Source organism: Pantherophis guttatus, chromosome 1 (genome assembly GCF_059756535.1).
Source record: "Pantherophis guttatus breed Tessera chromosome 1, ASM5975653v1, whole genome shotgun sequence".
Classification (NCBI taxonomy): Eukaryota; Metazoa; Chordata; class Lepidosauria; order Squamata; family Colubridae; genus Pantherophis; species Pantherophis guttatus.
This window is the reverse complement of record NC_142063.1, coordinates 284,681,960-284,702,494: the sequence shown is the minus strand read 5'-3', so window position 1 is coordinate 284,702,494 and position 20,535 is coordinate 284,681,960. Positions and strand designations below refer to the sequence as shown.

General features: G+C 36.6%; 1 protein-coding gene across 3 annotated transcripts in view; it reads right to left on the bottom strand.

Annotated features, from left to right (window-relative positions):
- LTBP1 (latent transforming growth factor beta binding protein 1) overlaps positions 1-20,535 on the bottom strand; it is a 192,719-nt gene that overhangs the window by 100,361 nt on the left and 71,823 nt on the right. For all 3 annotated transcript variants that reach the window (XM_034428126.3, XM_087883051.1, XM_034428127.3), the window contains exon 5: positions 8,947-9,114. In XM_034428126.3, the coding sequence (XP_034284017.2) occupies positions 8,947-9,114 (168 nt within the window). The remainder of the gene's footprint in view (positions 1-8,946; positions 9,115-20,535) is intronic.

Below are 20,535 nucleotides of genomic sequence, written 5' to 3'. Positions count from 1 at the left end.
TTTGATCTTTCTATTTGTTACTGTTTGACCATTGACATCCTTTGATATACCATTTTGTTAGAAAGATCAAAACTCCTTCAGATTTCAGAGAACTTTTGGAAGACTTTCTTTGTTTTTCCATGACTGTTTCCATCTTTGCTATCTTTATAGATGTCTCTGTACAACTGCTTCTTGTCTTTTCTAACACCTTTCTGAAATTCTTATGTTAAATTTCTTCCCGTGAAAGCTTACGAAAAGCTACTTACGAAAGCTGATTTAATAGCAATAAACAATGTTAAGAGATAAATTCACAATTAGAAGACTAAGAAAATTATTATCAACTGTAACTCTGTTAGTCATGACAAATTCCTAACACAAGAACTATTATACATGGAAAACATTGATAATGAGTGGAAGTCACTTTCCCTATAGCAATGCCTTTGTTGAAAGATATATTATAGTAATAGCATGTTTCTTGCGGATAGTTCAGTGGGAACGCCTCAGTTTTAAAGGATGCATCCAGGAGTAATATTTTCTCATCCACGCTATTTGCACAACTGCCTAGTTGTCATCTTACTGGCAAGCAGGTTTTACAATCAAACCTGTAAAAACAGACAGAAACTCGACCCATTATGTGGCAAGGAAACAGTAACTATTTAAAATATTTCATAGAAGTTGTCTTCCTACATGAGGTTGTACAATTTTTTTTGGGTATTAAGATTAGACACAGAGGTCTTGCTCAAGTTAGAGGATCTGATCACATACTTACATTACAAGTTGTATAGCTCTCAGGTTGTTAGAAACAAACAGTCTTTGTCCTTAAAAAAAAAATCTGTTTTCTATTCTGGGATACACGTATGACTCCTTCCTTATCTATTTTTAAAGGAGCTTTAAAGACATGACTATTCCATTGCATTTCAAGTAAATACCATTTTTATTAGGACAAGTCAGTGTTAACCACTGAAGTAAAGTTCTTGATTTTTTGTAAGTGAAATTCATCAAATCAGGTTTGACTGATAGAATGGAAATATCAATTCTATTTCTTTGGTAACTGAACAGAACAGTTTGCGGTGGTGTTCTTCCAGGAATTTTTTCAACTTCTTGATCTATTCTATAGCTTTAAGATTCCCTGGTAATCCCCATCCAAATGCTAATCAAATTTAACATCTGCTTAGGTTTTCACACCAGATAGGGTATCCAGGTGCTGCCAAGTAGAAATCCAATGTTGGATTATTCAAAACTATTAAGCTATTTGATAGCTAGAAGGCTCTGTAGAAATTCATTCTTCTGGTAATTAGCACAGAATAAAAATTTGGCAAAAATAAAATGGGACAGTATAAAGAGAAGTTCCAAATCTTTTAACCAAATAAGGTAAATTAGGAAATTCTGAATTTGATATATGAGTGAAGATGACATAAAATGTTAACATATGCACCATATAAGTATAAAAGACCAGAACCAAATCCTGAGCCACTTATCCTGAAATAAGTTCTTGTTGGTAGCTTGATCTTCTATGTCAATTTCTCAGTCAGAAGGATACTTTTATAATGTAGATATAGTACAATCATACTTGTGTATCAATTTGCTGTTTGATAAAAAATGAGGATGAGCTACTATAATCTTGATTTCTTTTAATAATGGCAGACACATTGCAAGCCAAACTTTGTCAGATTTCAGTCTATTTTAAATACCTGTACTGAATAGGGGGGGAAATGACTGAGAAAAATTGGGAAATTTTTGTTTGTCAACAAACATTTGCAGAGGGTACACCCAATTTTCAATTGCCAATTTAGTAATAAAATGTACTCAGTTTTTCTAAACATGAAGTCAACTCTTTTAGCATCCAGTCTTAAAACTTGGATTCTAATTCAATGTAACATTGTCTTAATAAATTACATTATCATTAAAACACAATTATTGAATGTTCTATTAAAGCCTAAAACATTTAAAGAATAAAAAAATACTATATTTTTGAAAACTATCAAGAGATAGAGACAGAAATAGACACAGAAAAAGCAAAAAAGATACATACGTGAACATGAAACATTAATTTTTAAATCCATTTATTATGCTTGATGTTCTAAATGCCAGTGTATGAAATTTACCTTATTCCTGTTTAAGGTCAATAGGGAATAGTCTAAATAAAGGTTTTGTACATTGAAACATTTTGAAAGCTCAGTTCAATCCCCAGTATTTCCAAATAAAAGGATCTCATAGCAACTCAAAAAGCTACCTTCTAAGGCCCTGGAGCATTATTTCTTTACCTTGACAACTTTAAGATGTGTGAACTTCAAATCTCAGAATTCCCTGACTGGCATGGAATTCTGAGAGTTGAAATACACATATTTTAAAGCTGTCAAGGTTTAGAAAGGCTACCCTGGAGAGTCACAACAAATCAGACTTAAAGAAAGACTATTTCATAGTACTTTACTCATCATGGCCATGAAGATCTCAGTTCTTTATTCTCCTTTTCATAAGATCACTGAATGACACAGCAGAACTGGTGCATATTTGCTCTGAAGGATCAATTTGTCCATCATATAGTACAAGATAACTGAATATCATTGGGGAAGAGAAAAATGTTTTAAATTTTTCTGCTTTGCTTTTGGCAGTATAACTGGTCTTATTGCAACACAAGGGGCAAGATGCACAAAGAAACAATTATATTATAAGAACATCAAGCACAAAGTGACTGGCACAAGTTGCCAAACATTTTTAAAGTTTTGTTCCACTTCTGTTCAAATACTTCCACAAGCTGTTTTGTCTGACTAGGCCTTTCCTTAATCTGCTTTCCCTGGCACCGGATCTTTTTATGTAATCAGGTCTCTCTCCTGTCCTGCCCCCCAGTGCTATTTAAAGTATATATTTGTCCAAGATACTGACATATTACCCACAAATAAACTGTTCCTCAAATATCACAGTTCTTTATGTTGTCCATTGAATTTTTCACGATTCCAATTAAAATATGGAAAAATATAATAAGGTAAGAGAACATGAACAGAGATGAGGGGAGAAGTATTGTTTGGCATTCTATTTTCATGGAACATAAAATTGGTGCTCATTTTTCTTCTTCTGATGAGCCACGGTAGCACAATGGTTAGAGTGCAGTACTGCAGGCTACTTCTGCTGACTGCTGGCTGCCAGCAGTTTGGCAGTTCAAATCTCACAGGCTCAAGGTTGACTTCCATCCTTCCAAAGTCAGTAAAATGAGGACCCAGATTGTTAGGGGCAATATGCTGACTCTGTAAACCGTTTAGAGAGGGCTGTAAACCACTGTGAAGCAGTATGTAAGTCTAAGTGTTATTGCTATTGCTATGTTAAATTATTTCTGCAAAAAAAAAAAACACATTTAAAGCAACAATCTGCTATTGCATATTTTCCTGATATATGAAGAATTTGTCTCTTTACAAGTCACATCCACATTTTAAGTAAAATGAGCTATTTTCTATCATTTCTTCATGGAGCAAAACTTCCCTAAAATGAAGCATTAACATCTCTCTCTCTCTCTCTCTCTCTCTCTCTCTCTCTCTCTCTCTCTCTCTCTCTCTCTCTCTCTCATACTTGCTGCTATCCAAGGAATATAGTTAAGCACTTTTTTAAAATAAGCACTTAGCTTTTATTCCTAAAATCATTCTAAAAGAGCAGAAACTTTTAAAAAAATGCCATGTTACTTGGGAGTTTCTGTTTCTCCATCATAGGTGTAAGTCAATCACAAGTATGTATATCTAGCACTAGCACTTAGACTTTAATACCACTTTACAGCCCTCTCTAAGCAGTTTACAGAGTCAGCATATTGCCCCAAACAATCTGGGTCCTCATTTTACTGACCTCGGAAGGATGGAAGTCAACCTTGAGTCGGTGAGATTTGAACTGCTGGCAGCCAGCAGTCAGCAGAAGTAGCCAGCAGTACTGCATTCTAATCACTGTGCCACCACTAGCTTCTGAATCAAACCAGAATGGCTGTTCAGAACTTGACCCTCATGTGGTGGGATGCAGTGAGAGGATTTGGATTTATTTATTTTATTTATGTATAAATAAACATACTCCATACAGTAGAAAAATAAACAGTGAGATTTACAAATAATTAAAAGAATTTGTACATGGAGCAGTGTTTAGATTACAAGTCAACATAATGAATAGGTCAAATTCTCCAGGGAGTAATCTATTATAAAAGGTATAGTGGGAAGCCTTAGAGTAAGTTAGTCAATAGTTATGGAAGAGAAAGATGAAAAAGAATGAATCTGGGCTTAGATGGTTCTGGAACAAACCCATAGGTTTTTAAAGGTCATAGTTACAACTAAAATTTGGCAGCCTTATTGATGTTTTGGTACAGTGATACAGACAAAGAAAGAAAAACCAATGAAAAGAGCAAAGAAGGAACAACCTTTTCTGGACCAATAGCCACCTCCATCAATTGAATGTGCATTACAAATGTAGCACACATAATTAAGCCTCTCTATATGTACTTTGTAGCTTTTCTTTCTATCACCTTAAAAATTGCAATGTGGTAACAGCGTTTGGAAATCCCTGGAATCACATCCAAGATTTGTGTATGACTGGAAGCCATGCACCTCTGGAACACAAGATTATTTTACTTTGTGCTATGCAAAAAAATTGGATGCAAAACTTTAAATGCACAAGAACAGAGTCATAGCATTTTTGTCGGTACATGAATAAGCACCAGATTAGACTTCTGGTGTTCAATCTTCCTTAATCAGAACAGATTTATATGCAAGGGTGAGTCATATAATTACAAAAGTTAGTTGGGAAATTCTACAACATTCATCATGCTATTCTCTTTCCATTTCCTGTATTACTCAGTTCCTTGTCAAAAAGTAAATAAATGAAATTAAAATTATAAATTCTTTGAAAAGCAAATTCTGTGATGGAAAAAGTGCATATAATGTAAAAAAATCTATGAGAAGAATTTATCTAGTTTCTCTCTACTAACATAAAGCTTTCATCACCACTCCAAGGGTGAGGAATTCAGCAATTTCCCCCTTTCTCTGCAGCACCAAAACCTTTTGATTCTTCAATCCTCCAGAGCAGATCTGAGATATAAAGGGGTTGAAGTGCAACATGGAAATCACAGAATAGTTTCCCCTTCCCTATTCACCTTTGGCTAATAGAGGGGACTTACTGGATATCACCCAATATTGATATGATTAAAGTTATATTCAGAAGATAACAGGAGTGCTAGCTTTTCTATTCAGCTAAGATAACAGTGACTGTTATAGCTGACAGTGACTGTTTTTTGTGCTCAAGAACAAATAAAGCTAGATAATGGGCTGAAGGAGTAAAGAGATTAGTCATAGGAAGAAGATCAGACAATGTCATGAAGACTAAGGACATTTCAGTAACAGAATAATTAAAGCAGTGGTCTTGCCAGTGATAATACACAACTGTGAAAGCCAGAAACTAAGAAAAAGAAGATTAAAAAACTCTGATTTACAGATTTGGGGAAAGTTACTAGAAATGCTACAGAAGGTAAGAAGAACGGACCAATCAGTTCTTGATGAAATAAAGTCTAATATTCCTTTGAGATAATGAACAGCAAGCAGAAACTCACATACTGTACAGTACTTTGGCCATGTGATGCAGACAGGGGATGGACTAAAAAAAAAACACAATTGCAATATGTAGAAGAAGAGAAACATCACAGATAGATGGTAGGATTGAGACACAGAGATTACCAAAGTGCCCTTGGAAGAATAATGAAATATTGTCAGAGGCGAGTCAACATGGTATTTGTCCAAGAGTCACCAGGGATAGAACTTGCCTCAGTGTCACCTTCCTACCTGGACTGGGTTTGCATATGCACTATGCACACCAAAGTAAGTAAAAATGTTCTTGCTTTTTTGTTTTTATTTTAATAATGCATGGCTATTATTACTTGCCACATGCAAAATGCTCTGAAAAATGGTCAGATGAGAAAAGATGGCATTGATGGCAAAGCTTGGAAAGAATCATTATACTTCTAATAATGATACACATTTTGCCTGTTAATGCAAAATGGAAAGTTCAGTAATGATACAATCTCTGTTGTTTCAATTATCTTTGTTTGTTAAATTTAAGAACCTAACAATCTTATCAGGAGCTCAAGGCAGTATACCCTGTACTATTTTCCTACTTTTCTCCACAACTGCAAAACTGAATAGAAATTGGATTGTCACAGAGAGACTAGCCTAAAGTCACCCAGTGGGCTTTCATAAACTAATGGGAAAGTTAAATATCTCACACAGAAATGTTACCACTGAGTTACAAGATTCTACTCATCGTGTAAAGATTGGTAGTATCAAAAGAATGACCACAAGGATATTATTTTGGCGTTCACCACAATATATATGCTGATTTCTTAAAAAAACATTTTAAAACAAATATTTAAAAAACATTTTTTGTATTCATATTTTATATGCATTTCCAATTAGGTGATTAATGATCTGACCCATTGGGATCCCTCATTATGAAAACATGGCATAATAAATGCTGTGGTTTCTAAGGTTAGGCTCTTATTAGCTCTTGAGAATCAACAACAGAACTGAGCAATCTAGAGCTAGGAATGGGATTGAAAAACTACATTTCAATTAATACTCCAGATGCTAACATGGATTCTGAAAGCTGCAGATGCTTTCACTGTAAACTAAAGACCCTTTGTTTTCATAGCTACTACAGCTGGATTCTGTCCATCCCAGTCCTTAATCATCTACAGGTTTTTTGCTTCTAGGACTTGAAAACAAGGCAGCCCTACTTCTCATTTATAAAGCCATGTATTTTGCTCCCCATCCCAATTTTAATCTTTATTTCAGTCTTGATGTAACACAAAATTACTTTATTTCAGTCTTGATGTAACATAAAATTATATCTGTTCGTACTACTTATTGCTGCTTCTTTCTTTAAAAAAAAAGCTAATAGGTTTACTGTTTTTAAAATTTGTAGTGCAGTACAATGAAATAAATATAAAATATAATTTTTGAAAATACAAACAAAAATTAAAAAACAGTACAATAATTAAAAATAATAAAACTTAATCATATAATACAAAACATTCTTTATTCAATGTTTTCATTCAGTTGTTAGACAAACAGTATGCCACATAAGTGTATGAAATAAATGGATAATTTCTTATCGTTATTTCTTCCTACCTATTTAAAAATAGATATTCTGAAGTAACTTATATTTTATGCCACTTGATACATGTCTTTTACAACAAACAAATACATTTAGGTTCAACAATTATCACAGCCACTGAGTTTCTTAGCAGCGCGCACTCAAAAATTCTCCATTTTTTTCAACACTTCATATACTACCACATACTTTAGAATCTGAATCCACACCATGGTATGTTACTGATGTAGTTTACAGTCTATTTTCACACATAGATCCCATTCATATGTAATGCCAAGCCAAATTTGGTGTTATTGGAAAAAGTTTAGGTGGTTCTTCAACTATTGGACCCATCTATTTTCCTAATCTCAAATAATACCATAATCCCTACACACCCACTCCCTGCAGCCACAAACACACAGATTCTGCTGTTTTACACAAGCATCTTGGCAGCAGGAATCCCAAACTGGATTCTCAATTCACAAAGAAGCAATTACAAATTGCTCCATTACCCCCAAATTACCCTGGTTTAAGAACCACTGCCCTAAAATATGATTATATGGCTAAACCACAATCTAAACTGAAAGCAATATGTAAACTATGGTTCCCAATTTTGGTTTGTCCCAAACCAAAGGTTCCCCAGTAGTTGGGGAAACTATGTGTTCTATTTAGCAACCACACTTGATTGCTAAATTGAAACCCAGTGAGGTTCAATGTCAGAGAAAAAGATATATAAGCTTAATTTTGTTCACCATAGTTTAATGATAGGACTAGCCAGCCAGCCCTTAGTATTTTATATGTAACAAGTGTTCAGTCTTGGATGCCTCTTCAGATTGACAAGCATTTTATACCACCCATGTTGTTAGAGGGACTGAGAATATTTTTAGGCAAAGTTCAACATACTATAAAGAAAGGCAATGAGACTGTCTCTGTCATAGTCTTTCTTTCTAGTATATTGAGCTAATCTGCTTTATATCTTGCACAGGAATAGCATTATTGTATTTGAAAAGAGAATCAAAAAGCAACTAACAAGGACAATATAATTGCACTGCAATACTAAAATGTCCTGAATCAGCAACAAAAATGTGAGGTTTGTGCAATAAAACATTAAAATATATGGTTTGTATCATTCCTGGCATTACAAAATGGTATGAATGTCCACTGAAATCAACTAGATTTTCTAAATCCTGGTCAATTAATTTACAGGTGGGAAATCATACATATAAATATCAATAATCTTTTGAAAACCAGTTGTCTAAAATCTGACATTCAAAATCTGTTTGAATGTTCTATTTGGAAGCAGACCAAGTTCATTTATTGCAATATTATCTTTCATTACATTTTTAAATGTCCAGTTTATCTGGATATCTGACATATAATACCTGTGGTGCTCACAGTGCATTCAACGCACATGTTTTTAAGCGGGTGCCCATTCCATTCATAGGAATACAGAATTAAACAATTCCTAGGCAATATTTTTCAGGAATGTTTCATTTAAATCCAATGAGTTTTTACATTTACTTATCCAAACATTACACTACTAAATTCAAAGAATGTTATTATTCCTCAGTTTTGCAACTGCTCTGTCCAATCTTGTGGGTTCATATGAAAATGTGTGGGTCCATATGAAAGTACAGTACTGCCATACTGTGCACATAATCATAAGCAGATTTTGAATAATTCTATTATTTTTTTGCACTTTAGAAGAAAAATCAAGAGCAATGAAGAAGATACCTAATAGTCTGTCTTACAGAGAACATATGACAGATCCTTCAGGAAAAAGGTTGAAAGAAAAATCCCAAGTGCATGAACAGCTAAATCCAACAGGATTAACAAGAGCAAATAAGGATTCACCAAACTTACCTACTCGGAAGTTGGGAGCTGTCAAGGTGTCAGCAGCATGCCCGTTTTCACTAATCAGAGTTGTCGTATTTCCTTTCTCACAGCTGTTTTGACAGGTGCCTTTTTTACAGGTCACTTTACAAATGCTGGGTGTAAAAACCACCTTTATGCGTCCTGTGTGATTTCCCACTGGGAGCAGAGGCAAAGAAAAAAAGAAAAACAAATAGATCACTTTGGTAGCCATTGATTTCTTTCCAATGATTTACAGATAGAGTTTTGAAAAGCAACAAGTTCTAAATGGAACAGGGCAGCCGTCAGTGTTCACTCCTCAACATCCAGTGATGCCTCTGAAACAGGAGTAGGAAGCTTAGCAAACAGGATGCCGGGATTCACTCCAAATCCACATTTAAAATCAAGTCACTGGAGTGGGATTAGAAATCACAATGCTGCACTTTATTCACAGTCAAAGACCAATACCAAGGATCTGACAGCTTCAAAAGCCAATCCTGACACGCAGATGTAATGTAAAATGACTAAGTATTCACCTAGAGGGTGAATAAACTCTTGCGTCTTTCTCCCCTGCATACTTTTCCTGATTCTACACTTATTAAGTCACTATTTGTAGCCCGTCCCCTGGAAATGTTTCAGGCATGCCGCATGTCTGAAAACATCTGTCTCAAATCTCCTGGCACCCTGGTCTGAACAAATCCTCTGACGCAGCTGCCGGGACCCTGTATTTTATTTTATTTTCCACAGATTCTTGGAACAGTCACTCCCTGTGGATGTACATATTCTAGGTTTCATTTTATTCTTAGCTTCTAACATTTAGCCCAGGGTTTCAATTGTAAATGAAAGTGATGGCTCAACAGTATTACAGATCAGGAATGGACAAATCCTAGCCATTTTGCAAAGTTCAGTTCTAAGCATTTTCTGATCAATTATGTCATTTTTTCTTTAGAAAAAGTTACTGTACGAAACTTGCATTTACTTTGGGTTTTTTTCATGTTTTATTTATTTTATTTATATAACATTCAATTTCCATCAAACAGTGTGTGATCTGGGTATAGTTATTTTTAAATAGTCATAATCCACATATTTGTTGTAGTATTCATCACAATAATATTAATAATATAATAATATAATAACAATAATACTTAACTTAGAATTTACTTTGTTAAGGAAGCGTTTTTGGACAAAATTGTTCATGTACACATTTTTCTCAACAGGTTTTCCTAATTTTTATGTAGTTTTTCCCTTTATAAAACTATTTTTATATGCAACATTCAGACATTCTGATATACAGTTTTGGGGTAAAGAACCCCAGGACAAAAATTGGATATGATATGTGTGTGCCAATCTATGTATTAGTGTGGGAAGATCATTTTGCTTAGAAGTGCAAACAAAACAAAATTCTCTCTAATTTCTACACTCCTTTCAGCATTCCAATTTACAACAATCCCAAATGTTCAGTTAATCAACTACCTTTATGTTTCAGTATATTGGGACCAAAAAAAAAGTCCGATATAAAAAATATCCCGTTATAAATAATCTATACGAATAAACGATTTAAAAAAAATCTAGGCAGGTGACAGAAAGTAACTTCATGGTATAATAATCATCATGATTTGAAGTAGGTATTTCTTTTTCATCACAGCAAAAGAACACACTGCAGTTATGTTCAGGACAGATGAATCACACATTTTTAGAATAGAATAGAATAGAATAGAATAGAATAGAATAGAATAGAATAGAATAGAATAGAATAGAATAGAATAGAATAGAATAGAATTTTTTATTGGCCAAGTGTGATTGGACACACAAGGAATTTGTCTTGGTGCATACGCTCTCAGGGTACATAAAGGAAAAGATATGTTCATCAAGAATCATAAGGTACAACACTTAATGATAGTCATAGGGTACAAATAAGCAATCAGGAAACAATATCAATATAAAATCATTATTGAATCATTTGAGGCATTTTCCCATAACTCACATTTTTTTTTTTTTTTTACAAAATGTATTATACAAAACAAATTATCTGGAAAAAAAAGATTAAAAAAAACCTGCAGGAGAAATTTTGAGGCTTGCAAATAGAATAATAAAATAAAATAGGGACGTGCTCAGGGATGGGTTCTACTTACCTTTACTACCGGTTCACAACGGGGCCATACGCGCGAGCTCACTTTGCTCGTGCATGCACATGCTCTTCTGTGCATGCGAGAAGCGTCCTGATGATGTCAGGGTCGGTGCCTCCCGCCGGTTTTACTACCGGTTCTATAGAACCGGTCCGAACCAGGGGCAACCCACCACTGAATGTGCTGTATTTTTGAAAAGTATGCATGTTTTTAGGTCAATGTTTTAGGTCCTTCATCTTTAAATCCTTGTTTAAACCCCTTATCATTTAATAATATTTCATTGTTCTACACATTAATAATTATTTGGTTTACTTGAAAATTAAACTCAATACTAATTTGAAGGCATTTAGCTGCTATTAAAATTAGCAGTATTTGACTGATCAAGTCAATGATTCTGAACAACCACATAGATTTACTAACTATTGTTATTATTTTCACAAATACAGCATTTCTTATGCATTTTTACCAGTAGTAGCCTTTCTTTAGTCTAGAGTGGGTGCGGTGCAGGGGTGAAATGCTCCCGGTTCAGACCGGATCACGTGATCCAGTAGCGATGGAGGCGGATGGTTTGGAGAACCATTAGCAAAAATCCCTCTCCCCCCCCCATGCCCAGCTGAGCCACACAATCATCAGAGGCTTTTTTTTTTTACTTTTAAAAGCATTTTTTCTATAACCTCTTCAACCGAACAAATGCTTTAAAAAAAAAAGCCTCTGATGAACACGGGGCTCAGCTGGGATCGTCAAAGATCCCAGCTGAGTTGCCTGATCGGCAGAGGCTTTTTTTCTTTTAAATGCCTCTGATGATCCAAGCTGAGTTGCCTGATTGTCAGAGGCATTTAAAAGAAAAAAAGCCTCTGCCAATCAGGCAACTCAGCTGGGATCGTCAGAGCCTTTTGAAAGCATTTTTTTACAACATCTTTGCCGAAATGGTTTTAAAAGTAAAAAAAAAATTGGCCATGCCCACCCAGTCACATTACCCCCCCCACCAAGCCATGCCCACAGAACCGGTAGTAACAAATTTTAGATTTCACCACTGGTGCAGTGGCCTAGTAATTAAGATGCCGTGTGCTTCAATGTATAGTCATGCCGGCCACATGACCACGAAAGCATCTTCGGACAACGCTGCCTTCCTTGGCTAGGAAGCAGAGATAGGAGTACCACCCCTAGAGGCGGATAGGACTGGACAGGGGAAACCTTTACCTTCTATCCTTTTTTTTCCCCATTCTGCCCTACAAGGGAAAATGGCTGGCTTTTCCTGGAAAAATATTAAGAACAATGCTTCTAGATGTAGAGAATGTTTCCTAACTTCAGAAGAACATCATTTAATATTATGTTTGGCTGTTAGTAAAAAGCAAATGGAAATTTGAAAGAAAACTGAATGTCAGTTGATGTTTCTACAAACACCAGCATTATTTTGCCTATCAGATATATAGCAGATGTCCCCAATGTATTATTTATTTATTTGTTAAATTTATTTGCCACTATTTCGTTGTGAGACTACTCTAGGCAGCTTATAATTCAGGCGTAGCCTTCCAATTTTGTCCTATACATTTCCTTTTATCAGGTTTAAAATCTGGGAACTCCTCAATTCTACTATTCACATTTATACATTGTTTATTTTAAAACAAGGTGATGCACTCATGAGACCTAGTTTTGCAGAAACACCAAGCTATAAACTGGGAAACTGTGGGTTTGAATCTTCCCTTGGGCGCCAAATAAACTGGATGACCTTGGGCCAATCACTCACTCTTGGCCCAAGTAAGAAGACAAAGGCAAGCCACTTCCAAAATCTTGCCAAGAAAACTACAGGAACTTGTCCAGGCCATCACTATGAGTCAACACTGTGTTCTAAGTATACATGGCTGATATTATATGTTAAAACATCCTGCATTTCATTCATTGTTATGACTTCAGCTGGCCTAGCGTATATAAAGCTAAATATTGACTTTTTCAATGTTAAATTATATTTTCCAGGAACAAATACAATACCTTTTTTAATGAACAGGAGCAAAATTGGTGAAGCAATGGTTTCTACAGCTGGAAATCAAATCAACCTTTATTACAGTCAAAGGGCAAAATTGGGAGGGTGGAGTAAAGGAATGTAAAGGCATAAACAATACAAAAATAAAGTTACAAATACAGCTGTAAATTATAAAAATAAAGTGAATCCAAAAAAGAGCCTGAAAGAAGGGGTAAAAACAATAAATGCACATAAAAAGCAGGGCAAATTAAATATACCATAATACGAAACACTTTATAATAACAGTCTAAGTGCTCATTAAAACCGATTCATGCACAAGTCATCATGTGATGTATTTTAGGTGCTGCTGCACAGTACCTGGCCACCTTGTATGGAGAGAACAGCAGGGAGGAGTAGAATTGTCCTGTGAGGCCTGAATATTTATGGAACAATAGTGAAATGAGTCTAGTACCAATGTTTCTGTAACAGACATTGGTTCTGTTGCTTCTTCATGTCCAGAGTCACAGGGGCACTGTCTCTCTGAGTAAGGAATCTTTGGCATTCAAGGACAGCCGAGGGGACAGTATGACATTGTGCCAGAGTAAAGATCCTTCAATGGTAAAGTACTTCCAGATTCATTAAATGGATAATAAGGGAGGAAAACCAGAAGTGGGCTTCACATAATTTAACAACCGGTTTGCCCAGTGCAGAACCGAAAATGTGAGCATGTGCGTACGCGTGCTTTGCGTGCGCACCTTCCGCACTTACACATGGCTTCAAACACATGGCGATTTTATGTGCATGGCTTCCAGCACACTTTCTTGGGCAGCCGCGGTGAGTAGAGCGGGCAAGGTACGGAAATCAGCTGGGCTGTGTGGGCAAGTGAGCCAGAGAGTGAGATATATAGGATGGGATAGCACTGGGGTGGGTTGGCGGGCCTAGCCAGTGGTCAGAACTACCGGTACGGGCGAACTGGTCCGAACTGACAGCAGCCAACCTCTGAGGAAAACTACTCATTGGGTTCACTGGCAATAAAGGTTGGGGACCTGGATAGGTCCAACTACCAGTCTGTCTGCGACACACTGTTTAATTAGAGCTTTGGCCTGATTATGTCCCATGCTCTGTATAGAAGATCTGGAGAGAATTCCAAGGATAAGATTTTAGTTGTCACTATCTTTTTCCATATGACAGAAAACTATCCCTCATAGTTAATAGGGCAAGGCCTATAGGGAAAAAGGACAATCTAAGCCAATAGTTGTGTATGGTATCCACACTCTACCCTCTACTTTCATGAGGCCCTCTCAAATATCAAGGTGGCATTAGAGACCCATTTGGGGGCTTGAAGAGCTTAGGAATTTGGACTGAACATGTTCTAATGGTGAAAAGTTGGAGAAGGACCCCAGATGGGCAGCATTGAGAAGTTGTGCTATTGGCTTGGCTTGAAATAATCTGAAGAATATAGTGGGAACTCTTGTCTCGAGGAATTTAAGGATGGCATATGAGCTTCTTTGAGCATTTTCAGTGATACAGTCACCATGGGGATTCCTACAGTTGGCAGAATATAAGACTACTCCTAGATATTTGAAACAGGTGACCTGCTTGGTCTTGTGGCCATCTATCTTCCATGAGTAATTTTGATTTTCTGATAGTTGAGCTCTAACTGGTCTTCCTTGCAAGACTGTATTCATGCTCTCCATGCTCTTTTAAGGTCAACAGATGTTCTTGAGTACAGTTGCATCATCCATATAGTGTAAAACAGAAATGTGATTTCTAACTAGTTTTAGGGAGTTAAAGTTCATGTCAAGGAGACGGCCCATCATCATTCAGCCCTGCTTTACACATTTCTCAGTTACAATGTCATTAATGAGAATGGCCCTGGGAGTTGCATTTTTCTTTCTTTCTTTCAGTGATGTCCCCTCATGAACCATATATATTAGATGAAGCAAATGATGGCCAATCACGGAGGCTTCAAGTTTTCCCCATAGTTTGGTTTGTGATATGGAATCAAAGCTGTTATGGAGATGGCATAAAGGGAAGTAGTATTATTCAATTAGGACCAAGTACAGGTTGATGGTGGATTGTCCTTCCCTAAATCCAGCTTGTTTTTCTTTAACTATGTTTTCTTTCTCCAACCAGTTCTGGAATTTCCATAAATGCACAAATCCATAAACATAAGCATTTTTCCATCTTGCATGAAGTTTGCTGATTGTATAAAGGTAGCTAATTGATCTATAATTGGTAGGCTCATTCTTTTTATTCTTTTTATATTTAGGGGGATTGATCGTGAGTCCCCAATCCTTGGTTCGTCAGCCATAAGTGTTGACATAGGTAAACAGCAAGGCCAGAGCAAGGGCCCAGAAGTCCAAATAGTTTTTAATAGCCTCTGAATGAATTGGGTCTTCTCCTGGGGCCTTCCCTGATCTTAGTTGAGCAACAAGATTTTTGATCTCTGTCACTGTTGTCACATTGGCAGATTTTCCATATTTTCACTAGAGCTTTCACTTCCACAAGAGATATCCATATAGAGTTCCTAAAAGTATGCCTCCCAGGTCCCTAGGAACGGATGTGATAATCCAGCATGGCTGGGCCTTTCATTGGGAATTTGATGTGATGTGCCAGAAAAATGCTGAGCCATTGGATTTGACTGTTTGAATGAGTTGTGTCCAGATTTTTTTCACATGGTTTTCTCTTTTTCTTGCATGCCAGCAGCTTGTAGTATCTTTTCTGCTGGGGGAGCAGTGGTGGGTTGCTCCCGGTTCTGTCCGGTTCTTGCGAATCGGTAGGAAAAGCAATGGGAGGCTCCGCCCACTCACCCGGATGTCATAATAGGTGATCTGCACATGTGCAGAAGCGCGCGCGCGAGCGAAGTGAGTGCGCATGCGCGCTCCCATTGCAAACAGGTACTAAAGGTAAGTAGAGCCCACCCCTGTCCTTTGCAGCTGTTGGTGTAGCATTGGATATATAAATCTGGTTAGTGACAGCAAGAGCTTTTTTTAATACTAACATAGTTCTTGTTGAACCATGGCTTGGAGTGGTGCTGTTGTTGTGTTGGAAAGGAGGGGAATTCTGGTAGAGCTCTTGAGTGAGGGTGTTATAATTCCTTAAAGAGTACACCAGGGAATTCAGTAAATGTCAAGGTAGCCTGGAGGCTCTGGAGGTGACCCTAGGTCAATCGCTTGGATATCATTTGATTTAAATGTGGGGTCCACTTAGCTTAGCTATATGGTCTTCCTCCTTGCATAATAAGGCAGAATCCTCAATATGTGTTTCTTGAGTGAAGTAGGATTGGGATATGCTTGCTATTGAACTTTGTTGTGGTTAGAATGCAGTATTAAAGGCTAACTGTGCATTCTCACTGCCAGGACTTCGATCCTGACCGGCTCAAGGTTGACTCAGCCTTCCATCCTTCCAAGGTCAGTAAAATGAGGACCCAGATTGTTGGGGGCAATATGCTGACTTTGTAAATTGCTTAGAGAGGGCTATAAAGCACTGCGAAGCGGTATATAAGTGCTACTGCTATTGTTACAGTAGATAGTATTTTTCTTAATATTTAAGTCTGTTCATTTAAAGTCACACAGTTCTTAATATTTGAGGAAAACAATCCTTGATAAAAATTACAATTTATCTTTGTTATTTTTACTTATCTTCTGCAATCATTTTTTTCTTCCAGGAAGAGATCTAATTAAAGCATGCCAAAGTGAATAACCATTATCAACAATTCGGTAGGCATTTTGTTGAGATTCAGCTATAATTCATCAGTGTCACAGCATGTCAGTACAGATGGGATGAGCTCCTAAATCATTATCAGCAGCAGCACCAGTGGCAACAGCAGCAACTTGAACATAATCAATTGTGGATACTAAATCACGGGAAAAACCCCCATTTTTTGCTTTATATGGATAACCTAAAACTACTTTGTAAATCAAAATCTGAAATTGAGTTTCTGTTCGTCATTATCTATATTTTTACTGAAGACAGGAGAATAATATTTGGCCTAGACAAATGTGCTAGTTTTGCAATTACAGGAGGCAAGATTGTAAGAGAAGATGGGCTACAACTAATGAATGAAAATGCCATTAGACATCTGGTACCTGAGCAATACAACTAATTATAAGTAATAGAAGTTATTGATTTAGAGCACAATGAAGTCTAAAATAGTTAAAATCTAAATTAAATGATGAAAGTATTTTTAAAACAGTAAATGTTTGGGCAGTCCCAGCAATTAGATATATTGCAAGTATAACTGATTGGTTCCAAGCAAAATGGGATAATCTTGATTGAAAAATAAGGGAACTAATGACCATACATTATATACTGTACTTATACAAGTATATAAATATTAGAAATACTTATCTTTTATGGTTTTAATGCTTTTGATGCTGTAAGACATCCAGAGTTGCTTCAAAATGAGATGGGAAGGAAGGAAGGAAGGAAAGAAGGAAGGAAAGAAAGAAGGACTTTTGACAACACAACACAAAAACTAAACTGGAATACAAGAAGGAACTAATTCTTAGTTGATTAACCTTTTTTAAAATAAACTATTCCATGGCCAATATATGGACCATACTAAAGAAAAATATAAAAAATCTAACATATTTGAAATCTGGAGCACCTAAAAAAGAAACTAAGGAAACTATCAAAGCAGCTTAAAACAAGCCCTTCAAACAATGGCATCAAAGCCAAAGTCAAAGTATTTCCAACAATGTCAAATGCAAATTGCATGCAATTAAGTATGAAACGTTATGAAATCATGTTAGTGGCTGAAGTAAAATCACTTAAAAGTGTTAATAATATTATCAAAGGATTGCAAAGGTTGTTCATTGGAATTTCTATGACAATTTTGGCTTTACTGTTTGCAAAACTATTGGAACCATGAACCTGAAAAAGCAATTTACAAAATGTGGATATCAAAATTTTGTGGGATCTTGAAATTCAAACTGGCACCACATACTACAATTATATAATACCCACATATATTACAGTCATTAATTCCCCAAATATTACAATCAAAGTAAAAAGAATGGCTTATTGATATAGCAATATTTGAAAACAGTCCAACAGATAGAAAACTCTAGAAAAATAACAAAATATCATATTTTACAAATTGAGATAAAAAGATTATGAAGGAAAAAACAGTTGTCATATTAATTCAATGCTGGTGCAATACTAAAAGGATTAATCAAATATTTAGAAATCTTACATTTATGACACTATTTCTGCAAAAGACTGTCCTATTTGGAGCAGCCTACTTTTTATAGTGAAACCTCCAAAACCCTTACATCCTTGACCAATTCTAGTGGCTTGCCCTGTCAACGATCAAGAAGCAACAATACCCTAATCAAGCAACTGTCAAACAAGTTAACAGTAAAAAACAGCCCAATCTAGAAATCATCATGGACCACATCCACCGATACTGACAGGGCAAAAATGAGGCAAGTTTTTGAGGCTAGTTGTTGGGTATTGGTGAATGCTGAAGTGTCACTCAAAACATCATGGCATGTCACTGTCATAGTTTTGCCATCAGTGTGTAGTGCAAAATAACTGAGGAAAATGGGGATCTGGCAAGAGTTCTCTGGTCAGATGATTATGAAAGCTTTAACTCATATCTAGTTTAGGTTATATAAGGTAAATACATTCTATAAACTAAATATGTAGATCTTTTTATTTATAACAATGTTATTCCTTCAAGAGATATTTCCTGTTAGATTTCCTTCAACTTTAATGCGAGCAGTTACTGTTTTGTTTTAGTTCTCTTATGAACTGAATGAACCTTAAAAAACACTTTCATTGCTATATAGTGCAAGATTCTTGACTCTGAAGATAATCTGCATCCACATGGATCCTCTTCCATTTAGAATATGATCCTACTGCCACCAAACTCTGGAGAAATTTTTATACCAAATTCAAAGGAAATCTATTGTCTAAAAAAGACCATATCTTGCCTGAATTAATACAAAACTGCAGACAAAGCAGCCTGGTATTGGGCAAGAAATGCAAACACTAAAATTACAGAGCTATTGCCAACTACCGTATTTTCCGGCGTATAAGACAACTTTTTAACACATGAAAATCTTCTCAAAAGTTGGGGGTCATCTTATACGCCGGGTGTCGTTCTCCTGTAACCAGGCAGACCAGCCCGAAAGGCTCTGACGAGCCTTAAATGGCTCTGACGATCCAAGCCCTGACGATCTGCTAATCAGGCAACTCAGCTGGGATCTCCAGAGCCATGGGGAAGGGAAAAACTTTTCTCTTTTCACATGGCTCTGACGATCCAAGCCCTGCTAATCAGACAACTCAGCTGGGTTCGCCAGAGCCATGGGGAAGGGAAAAACTTTTCTCTTTTCACATGGCTCTGACAATCCAAGCCCTGACGATCTGCTAATCAGGCAACTCATCTGGGATCGCCAGAGCCATGGGGAAGGGAAAAACTTTTCTCTTTTCACATGGCTCTGACGATCCAAGCCCTGCTAATCAGGCAACTCATCTGGGATCGCCACAGCCATGGGGAAGGGAAAAACTTTTCTCTTTTCACATGGCTCTGACGATCCAAGCCCTGACGATCTGCTAATCAGGCAACTCATCTGGGATCGCCAGAGCCATGGGGAAGGGAAAAAGTTTTCCCCCTCCAGCTTGCTTACCTTAGCTGCTTGCCTTGCCTTGCTTCGCTTGCCTGAATCCATTCCATCAACAAGCAACTCCCTGCCTGCAATCAAGCAGGCAGGGAGTTGTGGACTTCAAAACAAAGCTGGCTGAGGAATTCTGGGAGTTGAAGTCTACAAGTCTTAAAGTTGCCAATGTTGGAGACCCCTGTTCTATTGGGTAAGTTTTTTTCCCCTTTGGGATCTTTAAAAAAAATAGTTATTTTTTTTAGTTGGGGTTTTTTTTAGTTGTTCTTTTTTAGACCTAGCCATTTAAAGTTTAGGAAGTTTTAAATTTAGCTTTCATATAAAAATAAAAATAAAATAAAATAAAATAATATTTGTGCAGCTTTCTGAGATTTAGTATGTTTTTGTAGTGTTTCACTCTAACTACACAAACACACAAAATCTCACAAAGCTGTATGTGGAATTTTGTGTGTGTAAAGTGTGAAGGTTGGGTTTTTGGGCTTTTTGTGGCTGTGTGAGGTTCCTGCTTGTTTCAGGGGCCATTTTGGGTCTAGCACAGCTACTTTTACATTGTGGGTGAGCCAGTTGTATTGTGTTGTGTTGTGTTGTGTTGTGTGTGTGTGTAAAGTGTGAAAGTTGGGTTTTTGGGCTTTTTGTGGCTGTGTGAGGTTCCTGCTTGTTGCAGGGGCCATTTTGGGTCTAGCACAGCTGTTTTTACATTGTGGGTGAGCCAGTTGTATTGTATTGTGTTGTGTTGTGTGTGTCTGTAAAGTGTGAAAGTTGGGTTTTTGGGCTTTTTGTGGCTGTGTGAGGTTTCTGCTTGTTGCAGGGGCCATTCTGGGTCTAGCACAGCTGCTTTTACATTGTGGGTGAGCCAGTTGATGTTTTTTAATTTTTATTTGGTGTGCGT